This window comes from Pelobates fuscus, chromosome 2, assembly GCF_036172605.1.
Source record: "Pelobates fuscus isolate aPelFus1 chromosome 2, aPelFus1.pri, whole genome shotgun sequence".
In the NCBI taxonomy this organism is placed as follows: domain Eukaryota; kingdom Metazoa; phylum Chordata; class Amphibia; order Anura; family Pelobatidae; genus Pelobates; species Pelobates fuscus.
The window spans coordinates 448,330,150-448,353,534 of NC_086318.1; the positions used below are offsets into that span (position 1 = coordinate 448,330,150).

A 23,385-nucleotide genomic window follows, 5' to 3' on the forward strand; every position below is an offset into this window, starting at 1 on the left:
CTGCCATTATAAAAAAAAAAACCTTAGAGATGTACCCTATAACCTCCTGGGAACAGAAGAAAAAAATGGTCTTCCAATTTCTTATGAAAAGAAAGAGGAAGATCCCAGCCTATCACATGACATATCACTTGAAAGCCCAGGATGTCCTCTTTACAATACAGCAGGGATTGAATGAGTAGCTCATAAGAATAAAAGTAGATGCATGTGAATGAAATGTCCAGGACAGAGGACACAAGTTAATGGGCTGGGTCTCAGGAGGATTTGCAACGTTTTATTACTGCAGCAGCAATCACATTCAAATGCAGCCAACAGTATTAATTATTGTCTTGTATTGGCTGAGGTCCCTCCCTACTTTGTCTCCACTGGAATGTCTGGGGACTGTTCTTATCTTAGCTCGAGGACAGTCTGCAGACAGATCACACTATTTTGAGGAAAGTCCAGTAACATTTCAGAACATCCCAGGCTGACATTAAACCTAAATAACATACCTGAATGTCTGGGGAGAGAGGTTAAAGCCGCCAGAGCACACTCCAGCCATTCTAACAATTTGAACTAATTTAAGAGGCCATGGTCTGTTTCATTGTTATATTGTTTCTGAACAGTTTACAAGCGAATCAAAGTCCCAGGCAGCTCCAATTTAGTGCCCTCTGACGGAATAACCAATACGTCTTACACAATACCAAATTGTCCCATAATCAATAATGGGCAAGAACAGGCTGCCAGCATCTCTGATTCACTGTTAAACCGACTCCAAAATGTGTCAACAATGAAATAGAAATGACACTTGGGGGATTAGGCACCATTACTATTTTGAGTTGAAGAGCCCAGAGTGCCTCTTTAATAGACGTATAGACTGCCCAAGGATAGTCTGGTAACAATGTATATCTGGGGACAAATATTAAAACAACCAGCCGTTCTGAATGTCCTAAGACAGAGATGAAAGTCTGCAAATTCATCAAACAAGTTTCTTTCCAAGTTGAAGATTTTTATTTCGTTTTCAATAAAGAAAAATAAAAGCAAACATTTGATGCACAAATGAAAGATGCAATATACAATAAGCATCAAAGTATTATTATTTTTTACATCAAACTGGTAACAGAAACAAGGCATACATAATGTTTAATAGAGATCACCCTTGAAATAAAAGCATTGAAGATACAATACACTAATGTCCGTCTCTTGGTTTCACATTGACTGGGGAGATGGGTTCTCCTGCCAGGATGAGATTTTCATGATGATAGATGTTCCTCATGTCTGAACGCATGGTTAAAGTCCTGGTCACTGTGATCAGCAACCCTTTGCTATCACATCAGGATCTAAGAAGGGCAACTAACAAAGGAACCAGGAAAGGACAATGCAAAGCAAGCTGGCCCTGCAGATTCCAATGTACAAAGTGTACAGCAAGGTGTACAGAGGAGGTTCTAGAATTAGTTGCCATGTGTCAGCTCCTGTTTTATTGATCCTTTATCTGACAGCATAAACAATCATGCACAACAAGAGTGGAGGGAGAGACCCGACACCTCCTCTCCCTGCATATCGTGTGAGTGTGTCCTCATGGGCGCTCTGTGCACAGCTGGCCTCTGTCAGAGGAAGTGAATGATGCTGGATGCATGGGTAGAGACTTACTCTTTAACTGATCATCTCCGGTATTCATTCATACTGACTCACCTCCAACAAGTCCCAGACCTTGGTAAAAGATAGGGTGCAAGAAACAACCCTTAATATTGGGGCCATGAGGATAGACAAAGCACTGTCCCCTGCATTGTTACTATTTTCCGTTTGTGATGATATGAAAAACGAAACAAGCAGAAGGAATTTGCTTTATTAATACCTTGAAATGAAAGATATCTGAGAGGACTTAATTAAGCACAGAGGCAGGAACAAGCCAAACAAAGGACAAGGTCTTCATGCTCTTCTTAGACACCAGTCATTCATCGAGGGCTTTCCACAGCTCATCTTATGGACCATAACATCTTTAATATCCAAAGCCTGGAAATCAATGCAGGTATCCATGCAACATACAGTAAAATAAGCATTAAAGTCTGAATCAGGAACTGGGAAGGTAGTTACACAAAACGTTTTCTATTACGGTAACATCATCCAAAGGTTCTCTTCTCCTGTTCTATGCGCCAAAAAGTACTTAGTTCATCATTCATACTGACAGCAGAATTCAATCTGAAATGTGTTTAAAAGGCAAACAAAGGACAACTTTCCACATTTTGTATCTTAGCCTAAACAGAAAATGTAATTTTACTGAATCATTTACGTTACAGAATAATCAGTTCTTACTGACACATCCATGAACTAGATCATGCAGAACGCCAGAAATAACAGAATGTAGGCATCAAACAGAATAGTTGGAAAAGTCATGTGATTTGAACAGACCCAAGTTGACGGCAGATAACAGTGGAGTCCAGATCTCTGTCTCAGTTTAAGTTTTTGGGAGATTAAGGTGTCTCTCTTTTGCTTTCTCTCGGCCACCATTCCGACGTAGGATCACGCAGTACATCAACGCATCCACCATTGCATTCTATATTTCTGATCAGTTGCAATCCTGAAACTTGTCATGGGTCAAAATAAAAAAAAGACACAGGGCACATTTTAGAATGTTCACAATATAATTTTACAACTAAACCATGAATGGAAAGTGAAAGGGTATAACAGACGATTAATCAGAATCACAAGTGGTCAATACAGCCAAGTCTTCCATGGAATAAACAGTAGACACAAAGGGAACCTCATCTTTATTGGGAGTGACTATGTCAATTGTATCCACTCCAGATGGAGATTTTTTGCAAAGATCAGTTACAGCAACTGATGCTCCTGATGACCCATGCAGAGTGGATGATGGTCTGGTCTCTATAGGTGCCAGGTAAGAAAGGGTGGAAAGGGATGATAATTTGGAAACAGGAACATATGGTGCCTCTGGTGCTTCTTCACACGCCATATCTGAATCATCAAGTTCTTCTTCTGTGACTGAATCTAGGAAGCTGGGTTTTACTTCAGTTTTAATGGGTGTTTGCATGGTTTCAGGAGTAGGAACTTTAATCTGGACAGGCAGAGTAGGTATCTGAACTGGATCTTCTGGTACAACATCATGGTCTTCTGAGGTTGTTAAATCCTCAAGGTCGTCTTCCGATGAGATGAGTTTGTAAAATGACCCAATTTCCTCTTGTAGATTGGAAGTATCAGGTTTTTGTTCTACGTGTGGAGGATCTTTGGCATTTTCACTGCAGACCTTAGCAGCCACTAGAGATACCTCCATGGGTTCACTAGTACTCTTATTAGCCACACCCTGGGGCACTACAGATGAAATCTTGACATCTTTTTGCACTGTGTCTGAAACATGACAGAATAAAGAGGTTGGCAATGAGAGAGGCTCTTGTTTAAACTTCTGGTTCAGCTTGGTCGTGTTGGTATACATCTCTCTAGCTTTAGAAGCAGATAAAGGTTTCTGCTCTGCAGCTGGAGAAGTGGGCAATGGTTTTGATGGACCATGTGGTTTGCTTGCAAATGGACTGGTTGCAACTGGATTGCTTAAAGCTTTGTGGGAGTTGGTATTTAAGTCTTGTGACTTAACTGCTGGAACATTGCTTGTACCAAACATTTCCTTATGGCCTTTGCCGGGTATGCCAGCTGCATTATTATCTGAGACTGCAGTGCCTCCCACTGCTTCAGCAAGGTGCTTTTTGCCAGAGGGATTAACAGTTGTACTCAAAGTTTTTACGGAGCTCTGAGCAGAATGAAGGAACTTACCAGCACAGTCTTTATCTTTGTGGGTTACAGCGGCAAACTGGGGGGGAGGAGGCACGGCTGTGTACATTTTACGTTCTGAAGGCTTATTTGCCGCGGTGCAAAATGGATAAGAGGGAAACTTATTGGCAGCTGTGTACACTGACATCGATGGCAGCTTACCGATGCCTGAAGACACAGAGCTAACGGGGGGCTTATTTGTAGACTGCTTCGAGAGTACTTCTGCTTTTCCCGCTGTCATATCTGAATTTGAAGAAGGTTTATTGGTGGCTTGCTTTGGAAGTATTTCACCTGATTTTTCTGCTGTCATATCTGAAGTTGAAGAAGGTTTATTGGCGGCTTGCTTTGGAAGTATTTCACCTGATTTTTCTGCTGTCCTCTCTGAACTTAAAGAAGGATTATTGACAGCGTGCTTTGGGAGTACAGTCTCGGCTGCTTTGCCTGAGAGTGCTGAATTAGGGAGAGATTTTGCAGTATCTTGCTTCTTGGTACTTTCACCAGGGCTCGACTTTAAAACTGGCAAAGGCCTGGAGGTGTTTGTGGATGAAGACTTGATTGATAAGAACATGTTTAGAGGGGCAGGTTTGTTAACTGTCGCTGCGTAGGACTTTTTAAGGACACTCAAAGGGACACTCAAAGTCAGATTAGGTCTGACTTTAGTTTGTGATGTAGTAGTTGTAGTGGATGAGGTGGATGAAGTGGTAGTGGACGAGGTCAATGAAGTTGACATTTTGGACGTTCCAGAAGTGCTTTTACACTTGAGTTTAATCTCAATGTTCTTGGATCTGGCCAAGTGCCCTTTCCCTTCCTCTGGTTTGTCTTTGTCCTGCGTAGTTTGGCTTTCAGCCTTTGATGAGCTTGGACTCAGCTGAGGTTTGCCTTCTGCTGACCCCCAACTGAACTTCCCAAATGGTCTCTTTATGGGATCCACTTTCGGAGGAGGCCTGTGCTCTGCTTTGGCTGGCTGGCTAATGTTTTTAGTCTTTGGCTTCACAATTTGTTCTTCCTCTTTCTGTTTAACCTTTTTGGGTTTACTTTCCCCTGAGGATTCACTCACTATCTCAGATATTTTCCGTTTAAGCTCCATCTGCTTTTGTCGAGTCTTCTCTGTAACAGTGCAGAACTTTTTGATTTGCCTTTTTTTCTCATATTGGGGATTGTCATCTGTATGTTTCTGTAAAAATGTAGAAAATGAAATAAATACATCGAAAAATATTACAGTCAATCAATGATGGAGTATATATTACTGAGAACACTAGCAGTGTCTCTAGCACATTATATTATGCACTGATCACCTGAACCGATATGTGGAGCTTCACTGTCTGAGAGAATTTCACTTGCTTGTCTACATTTTGCTCAATTACAAAACAGGGATTAAATTGGATTTTATTGGGATATTTTACTTTTTAACATTTGGCACGATGGCTTGGTTTGCATGCTTTTGTTTTTATAATTATCTCTAGCAGATCTGTAAAATTTGCTGTGATCAGAAAAATGGTGCAAAGTTATAAAAGTAGGTCAACGCCAAAAAAACAGCAGTTTGACTCCACGGGTGATTGCTCCATTTTTCAAACCACAGCGATTCTCCTTCTCATAAATAGTTTGGGCTTGCAAAGCATTGGGATTTACAATGTGCTTCAGGAGTTTACAGAGTGTACCATCTTTTATTTTATAAAAATGCTGCTTTCATAAGACATGTTCACTTTTATAAAGCTCCTGGCTGTCATATTTATTTATTTATAATGCTGGTTATTTCCCTGCCTGTTTCCAGTGCCCAAGATTCTGCAAGACATCTGGGATGCGGTGGGTTGACTTGCTGTTTAAAGGAGTACGGTCATCACATAGAAACTTAAAGGGACACTACGAAAGCACTTTAGATCATGTATAGATCATGCCCCTGCAGTCTCACCGCTCAATTCTCTGCCATTAAGGAGTTACATCAATTTTGTTTATGCAGCCCTAGTCACACCTCCCCTAGCTGTGACTGATACAGTCAACATGAAAAAAATCAGATGTTAACTTGCTTTAGAGTTGTTTATCTTCTGCTCTGTAAATTGAACTTTAATCGCACACTGGAGGCTCCTGCAGGGTTTAGCAAGCTATTAACAGAGTAGGAGATAAAGAATTCTAAATTATACAGTGAACAATAAAGGAAGTATAAACATTAGATCTCACTTTACATGAAGTGTTTAGGAAGGCTGTGGAAGTCACATACAGGGAGGTGTGACTATGGCTGCATAAACAAAGTGATTTAACTCCTAAATGACTTGGTATTGAGCAGCGAGATTGAAGGGGTATGATCTATACACCAAAACTGCTTCATTAAGCTAAAATTGTTTTTGTGCCTATAGTTTCCCTTTAATTATATATAGATTGATTTATTTTTTACTTCATTTTTTTCAAATGTTTCTTTATATCTGACTGAGCAGCCATGTTGGGTCAGATTCTATTGTTATCTGACCAACTGCTGCTCAACCCAACTTGCTGGCTGCTGCAGGTTCACACAGAGTAATCACAACAGCAGCAAGTAAGATTAAGCAGCATCTGGTCAGATGACCGTAAAATCTGACCCAACACGGCTGCTCAGCCAGATAAAGAATCATTTTCTTTAATAATCTTCTCAAAAAATCAATAAAAAATTTAATTCATTAAAAAAATGCTATATTATTTAAAAATGAGAAGTGTGACGAGACCAATCTCGCCACATTGCATTGGAGGAGCCTGGTTGCCCGCCTCTTGCCCTGTGACTATGGACCCTGGGAGATTTGGCCCGTTCAATTCAGTATGATAGGAGTTATGTATTTTTGTATCCTTTTGTGTTTTACTGGTAACGTGCTCAATGGAGTCTGCCTCTATCCCTGGATATATTTGGATTATTTTCCCCATTGTCTCCAGGATAGAGGGCTCTGTAAAACCGGTTTGGGCCAGATAGCCATGCTGCCAGCCAGGCCCCAAAAGATACTTTACTAACTTCTGACCCCTGGTCTGATTCATGCCATTTTTTTATATGTTGTTCCCCTGAATGGATTGATTGTGAATATATACTTTTTTATGTGAATGTGATGTATATTTTAGAAGTTATGAATATGCTGTAAAAACTGTATTTTTCCTGCCTGTGATAAATAATTATATCACAGGCAGAGGGGAGGATTTTGTGTGTTTGTGCTGGGTGTGTTTTATGTTTTACTGTACGGGATTAGTTACATGTTGTCCCTCCCTGTGGGATGTCCCCTTGCATGGGGACTTGCATAAAAGTCTGTGAGTGTTAATTAAAAACAGACCACTGCTTGACTCGCAACACGGAGCTCTGTCTCGTTCTTGGGGGGATTCACTGTATGCTGATAGAGACTGACTGCCAGGAGTGTAAGCCGCTTGGGAGCTTTTCCTGTTCGTCTGCTTGCAGCTATTCGTGAGGTTCCGGTTCGGGAGTTTGGCGTGCTACCTTATTCCCTTGTATGCAGTTCGGGAGTTTGGTGCATTGACTTGTATTCAATTCGGGAGTTTGGTGTTCTACAGTAGCTGTGCCTGTATCTCTGGAAGGGGAAGATCTCCTAAACTGCGGTTTAACCTGCCGTTACAAGAACCTGCCGTTACAAGAAGTAAAAATTTATAAAAGTTGTCCTTTAATAATCAATTGAAGAAGTACTTAAGGATGCATTCATAATTTGGGATTTTTAATTTACTTATAAAATCAACCCTCTAGATTGTCCTCCCACCCCCCTCCCGAATTTCTTAATATATAGAATGTGCTAGGAAAATCACCAGCATGCGTATAGATTACAAGTATACTGAAAAAGGACACTGTAGGCTGGCGACTGCCATGTCTCATTGAAGTGATAATAGTGTCTGCAGTCCTTTTATTCAGTGTTAAACTGCTTTTAAAGCTAAGAGTCCCAAGCATCCAATCCCATCTGTGCTGCTTGTTCTAATGAATTAGCCCGAGCAACAATGGGCAGATGTGCTTGGCTAAGAGTGTCAGTTGACCATATTCTGCCTATCACAGTGCCTATTGCAGGTATAAATTGGTATGGCTCGAAGAAAGTGTGTAATCTCTGCGTTAGACATACCTCCACGGGTTACAAGAGACCTTCATTCAATTTTAAACTGCTCAATAATGGTTAAATACTGAATGGAAGGACAGCGCCAGGTGACTCAGGGCACTATAACCGCTTCAATGAGTTGAACTGTTTATAATGCCTACAGTGTCCCTTTAAGTTTTCTTCCTCCACCCACACACAGAGCACGAAGCCCTATGAAAGTGGAGAGACTGGGTGGACACAGCCACCTTCCAACAATTGCAGGAGTGCTGGGCGCACACTACCGTGTAATCTCTGGGAAAGGACACAGTTAGGGCATGTGCAGCCGCCCTGCCACATATTACCGGTCACATGAGTACAGGTTTAAGAAATACAAAACAATTCAATGGGAGTTAGATTTTTTACAAGCAATCTAGATATCATGTGTTAAAGGTAATCACAGTGCTCTCAGGAGACTCTTCTGTGATGAACAATTGTACAAAACGTATACGTGAGAGGGACATAATTCGCTCCCCTGTGAACCTCACTTGGTGACAGCCTACCTTATGAACAATCGCCACCGAGTCTTCAAGCTGGCATCTTCCAATAAGAAGTGAACGGACTGCGAGAATTTAACACGCAAAGAGGAGTTCCATTCAGCAGCCCTGCTGTTAACACTGTTCCGTTTATTTGTAAATCATGCATCCTTTCATTCTCATCACAGACTGTATTGTGTAAATCAGGGATTATAAATTCTATTCACGATTATTTTTAATTCCCGGATGTTATAAAGTAAAACGTGTAAATATCTAAGCATCCTGATTGTGCACACAGGATTCATCGAGAGACAGGGCTAGCAGAGTGTTACAGCTGGCCTGTCCTAAGCAAGATGAAATAATGAAACAATTAGTAGGCAAACCTTGTATTTATCGTTGTGAGCGAATGTTCGTAAGTGTTGGTCTGCACAGGTCTGATCCGCCAGCAGTTCACTGCAGAGCTGGCAGTAAAAGCCATTGGTAGGAAGCAGGAACTCAACGCCTGGAACAATGAGGGACGGCAATATCATGAGAGCCTGAAGAACACAAAACTGGCCAAAAGTGTGAGCAGGGCAACATCAAGTTCACGATCAGCGATATGAAGCTCACCTTTCATGGGGACAGCTAGGGTCTGCTTTGCTTGCATCTTGCTTTCAGCTACAGTCTTTTTTGCCCAAGGACAGTTTGCCTGGTTCACAGTCTATTTAGACATTAAGGGAACACATGTTAAAGCACATTTAGAAACACAGAAACAGTTATTTAAGCATTCAAAGGCTTTCTTGCCTCTACAGTCGTCTCAATTCCACCACTTTCTGTCTGGAATGGTTTCTTTGCAGTGTTTAGGATTACACACACACAAATGCTAAAGAACATTGTCTGAAAACCTTGCAGATGGCATTTGGAGAAACAACATTTTTGATCCTAAGGTTTACTCCTTAGAATGAAGAGAAAAGAAAAAAATAGCATCAGCGCACGCTCTCTACGGGTGGTACAATACCTGGAAGTGTTTTTTACTACGCAGATGAACAAGGAATTCCTCGACCGTCTGAAAATCTGAACTGCAGTCCTCACACCAGTGGAAACCATCATCATAATACTCAAATAACTGGGACAGATCAAAGGATTGCTGATCAGTGGGGGTAAGCAAAGTTTTGGAGGACTTCTTACTGGGTCGAGAGCTCTTAGAAGATGACTTTTCGACCAGCTTTGATTTGTTTTCGTGAAGAGGGGAAGCAGATAACCTGGATTGGGACAAATTTTTTGAGTCAGAGCCTGATTTGGGAGGTGAGCTTCTCGGCTTGTTCATTTTGCTACTGGCACTCGAGGAGCTTCCAGACTGGATGTCATTGCTAGGGCTGGAGAAACCTGTGGCCTTGACATCAGCATTGGACTTTGAGCTACTCATGGATTTATTTTCACCCTTTGGAACTGGGTCACTGCTGGACTTTATGTCATCTTCAGATGGAGATCTTGAGCGACTTCTAGTATCCTGAATTATAAAAAAAACAGTAATGAGATGAAAATTAGCACAAAGGATTATAACAAAAGCACAGTGAAATAGACCGGCCCATAATGGGTCCAATGAGTATTCCAGGTCATGAAGACTAGAGACAAATCTAATCTATTACTTACAGGGTTATTCACTAAAGGCCAAAATAGCTGAACTGAAATAGAACTGACTTTTATAACTTGATATTGTGGTCTAAACTGTGAAATTCATTTAGAATTTCTGGCAATTCTGACTTTAGTGAATTACCCTGATACTTTGAAAGAACAGGACATATTTGTGGTGCCGGGAAGGTGACAATGGAAAATGGTTGGGGAAATCAATGCATAAAACCTGAAGGCTTGCTTGGATTTTCACAAGCAGGACATAGATGGCTATGGCATATTCAATGCTAGCATTTCTTTACCTGGGAAACAGTCAGAACACATGTCCATGATAGAGATTTGTGGAATTCCAAGAACTTACCCTGCTGAGCTCAGATGTTTTTTGTGGGCTAGTGCTCTTCTTCTGGGAAGGTTGTGTTGTTGAAGCCATTTCCTCTGGCTTAGCACCAAGGATCAATGCCATCTTCTTCAGCTGACTTTCTTTGTGATGAGCATCCTGCAGCTTGCGACGCAAGCTATTCAATTGTTTATATAAGTTGTCCATAGCATTGTTCAGTTCCTCCAAAAGAGGGTCATTATAACAAGCCTTTTCCCTTTGTTTTTTCCTCAAGAGGATGCCTAACGAAAGAAAACAAGCAATCATCATGAAGAGAGCAGACTCAGGACCATTGGTAAAGGTGGTAATGGACAGAAGAGTTGGATTGGCCCATACGGGGAACTCACCTTGCTGGGTGTGCAGCTGCTTCACTTTTGTGCTCAGCATACTCAGAGTCTCTTCCCTCGTTTTTAGTTCACTCTTTAGCTCCTCCAGTTCATCTAGGACCTTCAATAAATGGAAGGGTCTCTCTTTCATGTCCTATTTTAAGTCTTATCAATATATATCCCAATTTAATCTCTTGATATTAGTATTAAAATAAAGCGCACATGTGGTGTTCCTAAGATTAACTTGCTGGCCCATTAGAACCCATTGTATCTTACATAGCAGTGGATGTTTCTAGAACAGAATGCAGTGAAGGGCATATAAAAGACAAGAACAGGCCTGTCTACCTGGAGCAGGACAGCTCCAAATATCAACAATTTGAAACTGGTCCAAACCTTCCAGAAAATAGACATGGGTTTATATGACACTTCGAACACCCCATACTGTGTAAGAACACATTCAGATAACTATGGTAATAATAAACTAAAATGACTAAATCAGAACATGATCTTGACCATTCTAAGCAACGTCTAATACAGCTTTGTGACACTTATTTTTATGATCCTGCCAGAGATTGTGTGAGCTCCTTACTGCACGGATACAGCTCAAAGAAGGGCACATGTCATAGACGTAGCTAGATTAAACGTTGCAATGTTTGGATCGATAGATAAATAAATACGTGTAAAATGCTAATCTTTATTTCAGCCTGAATTACTATCAGAGTTATCACTTAAAATGAAATCTGAACGTCAAAACAAAGATGAAATAGGAAAGCTAGATCGTTTTTTTCAAATCGGATCTATTTTTGGCCTAAATTGTTTTACACGATCTGTTTTTTTAGTTCACCGGTCAAAAAGCCCCTAAAAACCTTTACAAGGAAGTCATGTTTCTGACATATCATGACTGTTTAATTTTACCGAAATTTGGGTTAAACCCAAATAATGCAAACTTGACATAACTGAATACCTTATAGGTCTTCATCATGGACCTCTTTTCCCCCCAAAAAATATAATAAGTTATCTAAACTGGGAGAGCTTTCAATAGACTTGTATGGGACTAGATTGAGCTCAGAAAGCCAAGACATGCTTCCTACAATCACTGACACTTCAGTGATGTTGACTGGATGTGCTCTTGTGAAGTCAAGAAACGTCATGCATTAGGAATAGTTATATGAATTTGCAAAGCTCTGGGTAACACCATCGGAAATTAAACCGGAGGACAGGCACTTACCTTATTTTTTTCAATCTCTTTGCTATTGGGTTCTGGAAATACTAGCGACATCTCTTTTGGCGCACTTGAAGATGGCGAGGGAGCATCCACTTTTTTATCTGTTTCCTGACTGGTTTCAATTACACGTAGATTGCTGTGAGTAACTAACCTATTGACAGGAGTGAGTGGTATGAAAGGAGATGCTGGTACATTAGGTACAGTAGGAAGATGCTGGTGCACCTGGGGATACCAGGAAGTGGAAGGATATGTGACAAAGTGTGGGTAAGGATTATAAATGGAAGGAGACATCCCATAGCTTGACATGGAAGGAGGGGGAGTAAAGGCGTTATACCCAGATACTTGTGAAGGGCTAACAGGTGACAATGTTGGTTTTGCCAGAGAAGCATTTGGATCAACTGGTGACATCTCTATATCTAAGTTGGTCAGGGGGCAAGACTGAGTTTTCAGTGTTATTGTTGGCACTGGCTGGGGAGCTGGCTCTCGATTAGTCAGAGATACCGGAGATTTTGACTTTCTTTTCTCAGTTAAAACAGGGATCTGAATGGACTTGGAATCAGTGGTTCTGGAGCTGGAAACAGTGGTTCTGGAGCTAGAATTTTGTTGCTGGGGAGCGGAGCCATGTTGCTGGGGAGCGGAGCCACGTTGCTGGGGAGCGGAGCCACGTTGCTGGGGAGCTGAATCCCGTTGCTGGGGAGCAGAGTCCCGTTGCCGGGGAGCAGAGTCCCGTTGCCGGGGAGCAGAGTCCCGTTGCCGGGGAGCAGAGTCCCGTTGCCGGGGAGCAGAGTCCCGATGCCGGGGAGCAGAGTCCTGATGCTGGGGAGCAGAGTCCCGATGCTGGGGAGCAGAGTCCCGTTGCTGGGGAGCAGAGTCCCGTTGCTGGGGAGCAGAGTCCCGTTGCTGGGGAGCAGAGTCCCGTTGCTGGGGAGCAGAGTCCCGATGTTGGGGAGCAGAGCCCCGATGCTGGGGAGCAGAGCCCCGATGCTGGGGAGCAGAGTCCCGATGCTGGGGAGCAGAGTCCCGATGCTGGGGAGAAGAGTCCCGATGATGGGGAGAAGAGTCCCGTTGATGGGGAGAAGATACAGTAGGATTCTTATCACTTGGTTGATAAAGTGGTGTAAAGTAGTGTTGGGATGTTGGAGGTGTTGCTTTCTTTCCATGCAGTCGCTCCTGAGTTCTGACTGCTAATTTGCCAATTTCCCCCACGCCAATATCTAGCCCAATACTTTTTAGGAGATCATGTATCTTCTCATACTCTTGCTTGTTGGCCTCATGAACTGGAGAAGAGGGAACCGGACTGACAGGATTAGGAGTCATGGAAGCTGGAGCAACTAGACTGGGAGCAGGAAGTGTGGGAGTAATGGGTGCTGGACTAGCAAGACCAAGAGTGGCAGAAGCTGGTGACTCTTTTACAGACTCAAGACTAGGCTTCTTGTTTTCTCCATCTCCATATAAGAATCTCTCCTCCTCTTCTATTTCAGAACGGCTTCTATATCTCTTCTGTAGAATGCTGCTGAGGGTTTCAACAGGGGCCTTTGCCCTCTCCTTGGCCGGTTCTTGCAGTAATTCTTCTTTCTGATTAGGTGCACGTTTAATGTCAGAGAAGTTCAAGGATGGATTATAAGGGATACCTTGCGATTCACACACGCTCTTGTTAAACATCTGCAGAAAGCTCCCTGTTCTGGAGTACTGGTTACTCTTGACTTCTCGTGAGGACAACAAGCTGTCTGAATTGTCCAGAGGGATGACATTGCTCCCCAATGGAATGATATCGGCTGCGCTGCCAAGGGGTTGCATTGCTCCAAATGGCTGGTTGGAGTCACCAAAAGTTGGTATTATATTTGGCTGGGCTTGTGCTTGGTCGCCCATGGTGCTCTCTGGTGTTAATGGTGGATTAATTTGGTATGCTGGCTCTTGCAAGGTTTGCATTAGGTTTGTGTGGCTGTCTAAGTGTTTCCCAGTTATTTGATCAGCACTGTTGGTCAAGGAGACATCTGTGACATGGACCGGAAAAAGGGTATTTCCACCTGAAGAGCACTGGCTGCTGCTGGATAGAACTGATGTCTCTTTGTTGCTTGAATAACTATCAATCTGCTAATTGAAAAATGCAAAACAATACTTAGCAGTCTTAGAAGGAGCCACACACACATAACGGATAAAACTTACACCAGGGGAGGGATCCCCATACTGGGGAGAGTCACATACAGAAGGAAAGGTCACTGCTCGGGGGAAACTGAGCCACATACACAGAGAGAGAAGGAATCATTGTTGGGGAGAGACGCATTTACATACAGAATAGGATGTCAATACTATCGGCTCAACATACCACATCAGAAGGTTCAGTCTTGGGACGCTTCAGAATGGACTTCTTTGGCATAGGAAGTGGCTCTTCTGGAGGCCTCTTTAAGTCAGTAGTGGTACTACGGTAACTAGGAGCGGAAATAACACAACTGAACATGAGAGAAGAAGGGGAAAACCAGGGTTATTGAGTAAACTCCATATTGTATAGATCTGAAATCCAAAACGCAAAACAGAGGAAATAATGGCTGACCTGGAATAATGCTCAGAGATAGTCACACATTGCCTCAGTTTTGTAATTTGGATTTTATTTCTGTGCAATATGGAGTTTAGTAAAAGGGTCACTGGGCACCAATACAACTGTAATGCATTGGATTATTGCCTCAATACAATGCTATATTTTTGTCAATGCTATATTTTTGTCAGAGAATCACTGCTTGATGCCAAATGGTCACAAACCAGTCTCTAAGCTGAAAGCTGGTGACGTTGTACCCTAAAAGACTCAGAGGTTGAGAAGACACAGAAGTCATTCACTAGCTGAGAGCGCACAGCTTATACTCCCAGCCAATCACACTGAAGTCGTTCACTAGCTGAGAGCGTTCGGCTTATACTCCCAGCCAATCACACGGAACTCATTCGCTAACTGAGAGCGCTCGGCTTATACTCCCAGCCAATCACACTGAACTCATTCACTAGCTGAGAGCGCTCGGCTTATACTCCCAGCCAATCACACTGAACTCATTCACTAGCTGAGAGCGTTCGGCTTATACTCCCAGCCAATCACACTGAAGTCATTCACTAGCTGAGAGCGCTCGGCTTATACTCCCAGCCAATCACACTGAACTCATTCACTAGCTGAGAGCGTTCGGCTTATACTCCCAGCCAATCACACTGAAGTCATTCACTAGCTGAGAGCGCTCAGCTTATACTCCCAGCCAATCACACTGAACTCATTCACTAGCTGAGAGCGTTCGGCTTATACTCCCAGCCAATCACACTGAACTTATACTCCCAGCCAATCACACCGAAGTCATTCACTAGCTGAGAGCGCTCCGCTTATACTCCCAGCCAATCACACTGAAGTCATTCACTAGCTGAGAGCGTTCGACTAATACTCCCAGCCAATCACACTGAACTCATTCACTAGCTGAGAGCGCTCTGCTTATACTCCCAGCCAATCACACTGAACTCATTCACTAGCTGAGAGCGCTCGGCTTATATTCCCAGCCAATCACACTGAACTCATTCACTAGCTGAGAGCGCTCGGCTTATATTCCCAGCCAATCACACTGAACTCATTCACTAGCTGAGAGCGCTCGGCTTATATTCCCAGCCAATCACACTGAACTCATACTCACAGCCAATCACACTGAACTCATTCACTAGCTGAGAGCGTTCGGCTTATACTACCAGCCAATCACACTGAACTCATTCACTAGCTGAGAGCGTTCGGCTTATACTCCCAGCCAATCACACTGAAGTCGTTCACTAGCTGAGAGCGCTCAGTTTATACTCCCAGCCAATCACACTGAAGTCGTTCACTAGCTGAGAGCGCTCAGCTTATACTCCCAGCCAATCACACTGAAGTCGTTCACAAGCTGAGAGCGCTCGGCTTATACTCCCAGTCAATCACACTGAACTCATTCACTAGCTGAGAGCGTTCGGCTTATACTCTCCGCCAATCACATTGATCTCATTCACTATCTGAGAGCGTTCGGCTTATACTCCCAGCCAATCACATTGATCTCATTCACTAGCTGAGAGCGTTCGGCTTATACTCCCAGCCAATCACACTGAACTCATTCATTAACTGAGAGCACTCAGCTTATACTCCCAGCCAATCACACTGAAGTCGTTCACAAGCTGAGAGCGCTCGGCTTATACTCCCACTCAATCACACTGAAGTCATTCACTAGCTGAGAGTGTTCGGCTTATACTCCCAGCCAATCACACGGAACTCATTCACTAACTGAGAGCGCTCGGCTTATACTCCCAGCCAATCACACTGAACTCATTCACTAGCTGAGAGCGCTCGGCTTATACTCCCAGCCAATCACACTGAACTCATTCACTAGCTGAGAGCGTTTGGCTTATACTCCCAGCCAATCACACTGAACTCATTCACTAGCTGAGAGCGCTCAGCTTATACTCCCAGCCAATCACACTGAACTAATACTCCCAGCCAATCACACTGAACTCATTCACAAGCTGAGAGCGTTTGCTTATACTCCCAGCCAATCACACTGAACTAATACTCCCAGCCAATCACACTGAACTCATTCTCAAGCTGAGAGCGTTCAGCTTATACTCCCAGCCAATCACACTGAAGCCGTTCACTAGCTGAGAGCGCTCAGCTTATACTCCCAGCCAATCACACTGAAGTCGTTCACTAGCTGAGAGCGCTCAGCTTATACTCCCAGCCAATCACACTGAAGTCGTTCACAAGCTGAGAGCGCTCGGCTTATACTCCCAGTCAATCACATTGATCTCATTCACTAGCTGAGAGCGTTCGGCTTATACTCCCAGCCAATCACATTGATCTCATTCACTAGCTGAGAGCGTTCGGCTTATACTCCCAGCCAATCACACTGAACTCATTCACTAGCTGAGAGCGCTCAGCTTATACTCCCACTCAAATCACACTGAAGTCATTCACTAGCTGAGAGCGTTCGGCTTATACTCCCAGCCAATCACACGGAACTCATTCACTAACTGAGAGCGCTCGGCTTATACTCCCAGCCAATCACACTGAACTCATTCACAAGCTGAGAGCGTTCGGCTTATACTCCCAGCAAATCACACTGAACTCATTCACTGGCTGAGAGCGCTCAGCTTATACTCCCAGCCACTCACACTGAACTCATTCACAAGCTGAGAGCGTTCAGCTTATACTCCCAGCCAATCACACTGAACTCATTCACTAGCTGAGAGCACTCCGCTTATACTCCCAGCCAATCACACTGAACTCATTCACTAGCTGAGAGCGCTCGGCTTATATTCCCAGCCAATCACACTGAACTCATACTCCCAGCCAATGACACTGACTCATTCACTAGCTGAGAGCGTTCGGCTTATACTCCCAGCCAATCACACTGAACTCATTCATTAACTGAGAGCACTCAGCTTATACTCCCAGCCAATCACACTGAAGTCGTTCACAAGCTGAGAGCGCTCGGCTTATACTCCCAGTCAATCACACTGAAGTCATTCACTAGCTGAGAGCGTTCGGCTTATACTCCCAGCCAATCACACGGAACTCATTCACTAACTGAGAGCGCTCGGCTTATACTCCCAGCCAATCACACTGAACTCATTCACTAGCTGAGAGCGTTCGGCGTATACTCCCAGCCAATCACACTGAACCCATTCACTAGCTGAGAGCGTTCGGCTTATACTCCCAGCCAATCACACTGAACTCATTCACTAGCTGAGAGCGTTCGGCTTATACTCCCAGCCAATCACACTGAAGTCATTCATTAGCTGAGAGCGTTCGGCTTATACTCCCAGCCAATCACACTGAACTCATTCACTAGCTGAGAGCACTCCGCTTATACTCCCAGCCAATCACACTGAACTCATTCACTAGCTGAGAGCGCTCGGCTTATATTCCCAGCCCATCACACTGAACTCATACTCCCAGCCAATGACACTGACTCATTCACTAGCTGAGAGCGTTCGGCTTATACTCCCAGCCAATCACACTGAACCCATTCACTAGCTGAGAGCGTTTGGCTTATACTCCCAGCCAATCACACTGAAGTCGTTCACAAGCTGAGAGCGCTCGGCTTATACTCCCAGTCAATCACACTGAAGTCATTCACTAGCTGAGAGCGTTCGGCTTATACTCCCAGCCAATCACACGGAACTCATTCACTAACTGAGAGCGCTCGGCTTATACTCCCAGCCAATCACACTGAACTCATTCACTAGCTGAGAGCGTTCGGCTTATACTCCCAGCCAATCACACTGAACTCATTCATTAACTGAGAGCACTCAGCTTATACTCCCAGCCAATCACACTGAAGTCGTTCACAAGCTGAGAGCGCTCGGCTTATACTCCCAGTCAATCACACTGAAGTCATTCATTAGCTGAGAGCGTTCGGCTTATACTCCCAGCCAATCACACTGAACTCATTCACTAGCTGAGAGCGCTCAGCTTATACTCCCAGCCAAACACACTGAACTCATTTACTAGCTGAGAGCGCTCGGCTTATACTTACTGTTACAAATCGCTATTTGTAACTGGCCCTTTAAATGGAAAATTGCCCTGCTTCCCTGGATTGTGGAGAAGCCTATTTGCCAGCCTCCTTCCTCATGACTATGGCCCCTGGAAGATTGTGCCCCTGAAAACTTATTAACTTTTATTGGGTGTGTATGGCCCTTTAAGAACCGTCTGGGGACATATTGTGACTTTGCTGAACAATACCCCTTTAAGACTATGTCCCCAGACCTGTAAAATAACTTGCCCCTGGCTCTCTCCCACTTGGTTCAGTAAATAGGGCTTACTGAACCAAGTATTACACAGGCGGACCACCCAGAAGTTAAAGTGTGCAGGCAATTTACCTCCCAGGCTTTGAGGTTACTGCAGGTTAATTGCACGTGGCGGCGGCCATCTTTGTTCAGTCGAACGCGGTCAGCGGTGTATGCTAAAGATTCTGTGGAACTGAAATCGGCTACACATTTTACCGAACACCGCTGACCCTTACCTTCTGCTACACTTCTCCGTTCGAAATGGGACTTAGTCGTTTTTCGGCATGAAATTGACCGGCCGCACAGCCCAAATCTATGGAACTGTTTTGGGCAGGAAATTGTGCTTGCGGTCGGTCATAAAGGGACCTCCAGCTAACTTTTGATCTGCTGGAGGGATTTGGCTGATTTTTGGAAGAGATTGAATGTATAGTTTTAAAGCTACAGTGTATGTGTAAAAACTGTATTTTTACTGTATGCTATAATTATGTTATGTGTTTATCTGAGGGGAGGAGACGTGGGGGTGGTACCATGTATGTGATTGGTTAATTTCAACCTCCCCCTGGGAGTGCCCTGTGTGTACCTTTTTGTAATAAAAAGCAGGCAGGGTGTTCCAGTCCTCAGTTCTTCTTGACCCTTCAAAACGTAGCCTTGTCTCGTTATTGGAGGGAATTGCTGTATCACACTGGGGATTGCTATGCTCTACACATTCCCCTGAGCTTAATCACTTAGCTCTTTTAAGAGCTTGTTCCGGATACGCTCTCCTGGAGGAGAGGTCTTCCCCACACGGTCCTGGAGGACAGAAGCCGATCCAGGGTGGAAGGAAAACGGCGCAGCTCCAGTTAAGCTACGGCGGTTGTGGAGTCTGCGGTGTTTGTGGGGTCGTCTGCAGTGCTTGGAGTCCTCTGTAAGCGCTAGGAGCATCCATCAACGGAGGGTACTCGGTCGGAGTACACGGAGCTCCGTTACATTGGTGGCAGCGGTGGGATGGCGTCCTAGTGCGAGGAGAAGCAGCTCGGAGACACTGGTAACGTTTGGAATTACAAATTGAGGGCAACGCTAGTATCCGTACAGCACCCCTGGCTACAGCAGGATGGAATCAGCTAGTTTTCGGACAGCGTTCCATGATGAGGAGGAGGAGGAGGCGGCCGCAGATTACAGGGATGCAGACAGAAAGGAACTCTGGTATGATGCCCTGGAAGACGCCCAGTGGCGGTGAGGTGAGGGTCTCCCCAGTGATGAGCAGCGGCTACAGAAGCGTGTGGCGATGCAGATGTATCTATTGGGAGAGCAGCCCCTGGATGAGTGGGTGACCAGACTAGAGACCCTGGTAGGGCGAGAGATCTGGCTAGACAACGCATACCAGGCCCTCTGGTGGCATACCATTCGACTTACCCCCTGGACGGCCGAGCACGACTTACCGGAGGGGGATGATTATGATGGCCCAGGTCTATTATGGGATGCATTGGAGGACAGCATTGATCTTGGCAGCACGGAGGGGTCTAGGTTTTGGGACATCTACGACTAACGGATGGGCATGTATGTCTGGGCTGACGAACGCGAGGTGAGAAAAGACATGACCCACCTGGTAACAAGGGAGTGGGAGCTGGAGCAGGACTACCAACACCTGCTCAGCTTCGTGCAGCCCCAACCTACCCGACAAGTGTCGTCCTTCCCCCCCAGCGGCAGTGTGAACCCCAGGGAGCTGAAGGTGTCGGCCTTCCTCCCCAGCGGCAGTGTGTGTTACAGGGGGCCGAAGGTGTCGTCCTTCCCCCCCCAGCGGCAGTGTGTACCCCAGGGGGCCGAAGGTGTCGTCCTTCCCCCCCAGCAGCAGTGTGTACCCCAGGGGGCCGAAGGTGTCGTCCTCCCCCCCCGCGGCAGTGTGCGTTACAGGGGGCCGAAGGTATCGTCCTTCCCCCCCAGCGGCAGTGTGAGTTACAGGGGGCCGAAGGTGTCATCCTTCCCCCCCAGCAGCAGTGTGTCCTACAGAGAGCAGAGACAGTTGGTCCCTCTCTCCAGCAGCAGGATAATGTTACGGGAGTGGAGACAGGCGGTCTCCCTCTCCAGCGGCAGCCTGTGTTTCAGGGAGAGGAGCACAGCACCCCCTCTCCCCAGCGGCAGCTTCCCCTAACAAGGGGAGACACCAATCCCCCAGATGGCGCAGATGGGACCGTGGTCTCTGTGCCTGACCTACAGGGATGCTGGACAACCTGTCCAGATCCCCAACTGCTCTCACCGGGACAACAGGAGGAGGGGGTAAGTACAAATTCCCCTCCCCAGCTAACTCCTAGAGTGGCACCAGGGTTAACAGAGGCGACATTAACCCTCACTGACTCCTATGTTTCCCTGGCCACTGAGCCAGACTACGTTACCAGCACCCCAGCAGAAGAGCTGGCAGCTGGGCAGAGTGCAGTCGGCCTCTGCCCTACCTTTGTCCCTGGTCCAGAGGCAGGCTACCCCAGCAGAAGAGCTGGCAGCTGGGCAGAGTGCAGTCGGCCTCTGCCCTACCTTTGTCCCTGATCCAGAGCCTGATGTCCTGCAGGCTATCCCAGCAGAAGAGCTGGCATCAGGGCAGAGCGCCGCTGGCCTCTGCCCTTCAAGTCCCCACAGCATGTTACCACATCACCACAGCAAAATACCCAGGTGCAGTAATTGTGTCTTGTGGGTGGGTCACCCTTGTACCTGTTTGTTGTGGGTGGGCTACTCTGGCATTTGGTTATTGTGGGTTGGTGGATCGACTAACGGAGGCACTGACCGACAGAAGGTCAGGTGCCTGGTTAGTCTTCCCCCCAAAGGGGAGATGTGTTACAAATCGCTATTTGTAACTGGCCCTTTAAATGGAAAATTGCCCTGCTTCCCTGGATTGTGGAGAAGCCTATTTGCCAGCCTCCTTCCTCATGACTATGGCCCCTGGAAGATTGTGCCCCTGAAAACTTATTAACTTTTATTGGGTGTGTATGGCCCTTTAAGAACCGTCTGGGGACATATTGTGACTTTGCTGAACAATACCCCTTTAAGACTATGTCCCCAGACCTGTAAAATAACTTGCCCCTGGCTCTCTCCCACTTGGTTCAGTAAATAGGGCTTACTGAACCAAGTATTACACAGGCGGACCACCCAGAAGTTAAAGTGTGCAGGCAATTTACCTCCCAGGCTGTGAGGTTACTGCAAGTTAATTGAACGTGGCGGCGGCCATCTTTGTTCAGTCGAACGCGGTCAGCGGTGTATGCTAAAGATTCTGTGGAACTGAAATCGGCTACACATTTTACCGAACACCGCTGACCCTTACCTTCTGCTACACTTCTCCGTTCGAAATGGGACTTAGTCGTTTTTCGGCATGAAATTGACCGGCCGCACAGCCCAAATCTATGGAACTGTTTTGGGCAGGAAATTGTGCTTGCGGCCGGTCATAAAGGGACCTCCAGCTAACTTTTGATCCGCTGGAGGGATTTGGCTGATTTTTGGAAGTGTTTATGTTTGATGTATGCTGAGTTCAAATATGTAAGGAGAGGTCTTCCCCACACGGTCCTGGAGGACAGAAGCCGATCCAGGGTGGAAGGAAGACGGCGCAGCTCCAGTTAAGCTACGGCAGTTGTGGAGTCTGCGGTGGTTGTGGTGTCGTCTGCAGTGCTTGGAGTCCTCTGTAAGCGCTAGGAGCATCCATCAACGGAGGGTACTCGGTCGGAGTACACGGAGCTCCGTTACACTTACTTACAAACATATCCAAAATTCAGCTTATTCCATCCAGGGGTTAGAGATTTAGCTGGAAGTCCTTTATGACCGACCGCAAGCACATTTTCATGCCCAAAACAGTTCCACAGATTCAGGCTGTGCGGTCGGTCTATTTCTGCCTTGAAAATAACAAAGTCCCATCCGAAGGCGGCGTTCGAATCGTCGAACTCACTTCGACTTTTGTCGAAGTGGAACCGGGGTTGCGTTTTAGCAGTGTTAAATCGTATAATGGAGGTCTATTTTACACCAAAATGACAAAGTCCCGTTCGAAAGTGTGTTCGAATCTTCGAACGGGACTTAGCCTCCAGCCGCAGTGTCGAAGGGTAGGGGAAGGCTACAGCTCACCGCGTTCGACTGGATTAAAATGGCCACCGCCACGTGTTCGACTGTCTAATGGCGGCCACTTCGACGGCTTCGGCACTTCGACTGCATTCGAAGTGCCAGTTCTTTGTACAACACAGTTAAAGGGCCAGAAACAGTATACGAAGATCCATTAGGCCCAAATGCAAGTCTCAAAGGGCAATACCTTCCAGGGTCATAGTCGCAGGGAAGGAGGCTAGCAATAAGTCCTCTCCAATGCCCAGTGGCAAATGGCAGTTTGTCACAGCTTGGTTATATAGGGAGAGGTATTAGCAGTAGAAAGAGGGAAGTGCTCATGCCATTTTACAGAACACTGGTGAGACCTCACTTGGAGTACTGTACACAGTACTGGAGACCATATCTTCAGAAGGATATTGATACCTTAGAGAGAGTTCAGAGAAGGGCTACTAAACTGGTTCATGGATTGCAGGATAAAACTTACCAGGAAAGGTTAAAGGATCTTAACATGTATAGCTTGGAGGAAAGACGAGACAGAGGGGATATTATAGAAACATTTAAATACATAAAGGGAATCAACACAGTAAAGGAGGAGACTATATTGAAAAGAAGAAAAACTACCACAACAAGAGGACATAGTCTTAAATTAGAGGGACAAAGGTTTAAAAATAATACCAGGAAGTATTACTTTACTGAGAGGGTAGTGGGTGCATGGAACAGCCTTCAA

The 23,385-nt window shown here is 45.3% G+C and overlaps 1 protein-coding gene across 1 annotated transcript in view; it reads right to left on the reverse strand.

Annotated features, from left to right (window-relative positions):
• Nucleotides 1-361: 361 nt before the first annotated feature.
• ZNF318 (zinc finger protein 318) overlaps nucleotides 362-23,385 on the reverse strand; it is a 34,994-nt gene continuing 11,970 nt past the window's right edge. The window contains exons 3-10 of the mRNA XM_063444178.1: nucleotides 14,170-14,272; nucleotides 11,847-13,937; nucleotides 10,640-10,739; nucleotides 10,278-10,534; nucleotides 9,303-9,794; nucleotides 8,915-9,005; nucleotides 8,689-8,807; nucleotides 362-4,927 (exon numbers count right to left, since the gene is read on the reverse strand). Coding sequence (XP_063300248.1) covers nucleotides 2,669-4,927; nucleotides 8,689-8,807; nucleotides 8,915-9,005; nucleotides 9,303-9,794; nucleotides 10,278-10,534; nucleotides 10,640-10,739; nucleotides 11,847-13,937; nucleotides 14,170-14,272 — 5,512 coding nt within the window. The 3' untranslated portion in view covers nucleotides 362-2,668. The remainder of the gene's footprint in view (nucleotides 4,928-8,688; nucleotides 8,808-8,914; nucleotides 9,006-9,302; nucleotides 9,795-10,277; nucleotides 10,535-10,639; nucleotides 10,740-11,846; nucleotides 13,938-14,169; nucleotides 14,273-23,385) is intronic.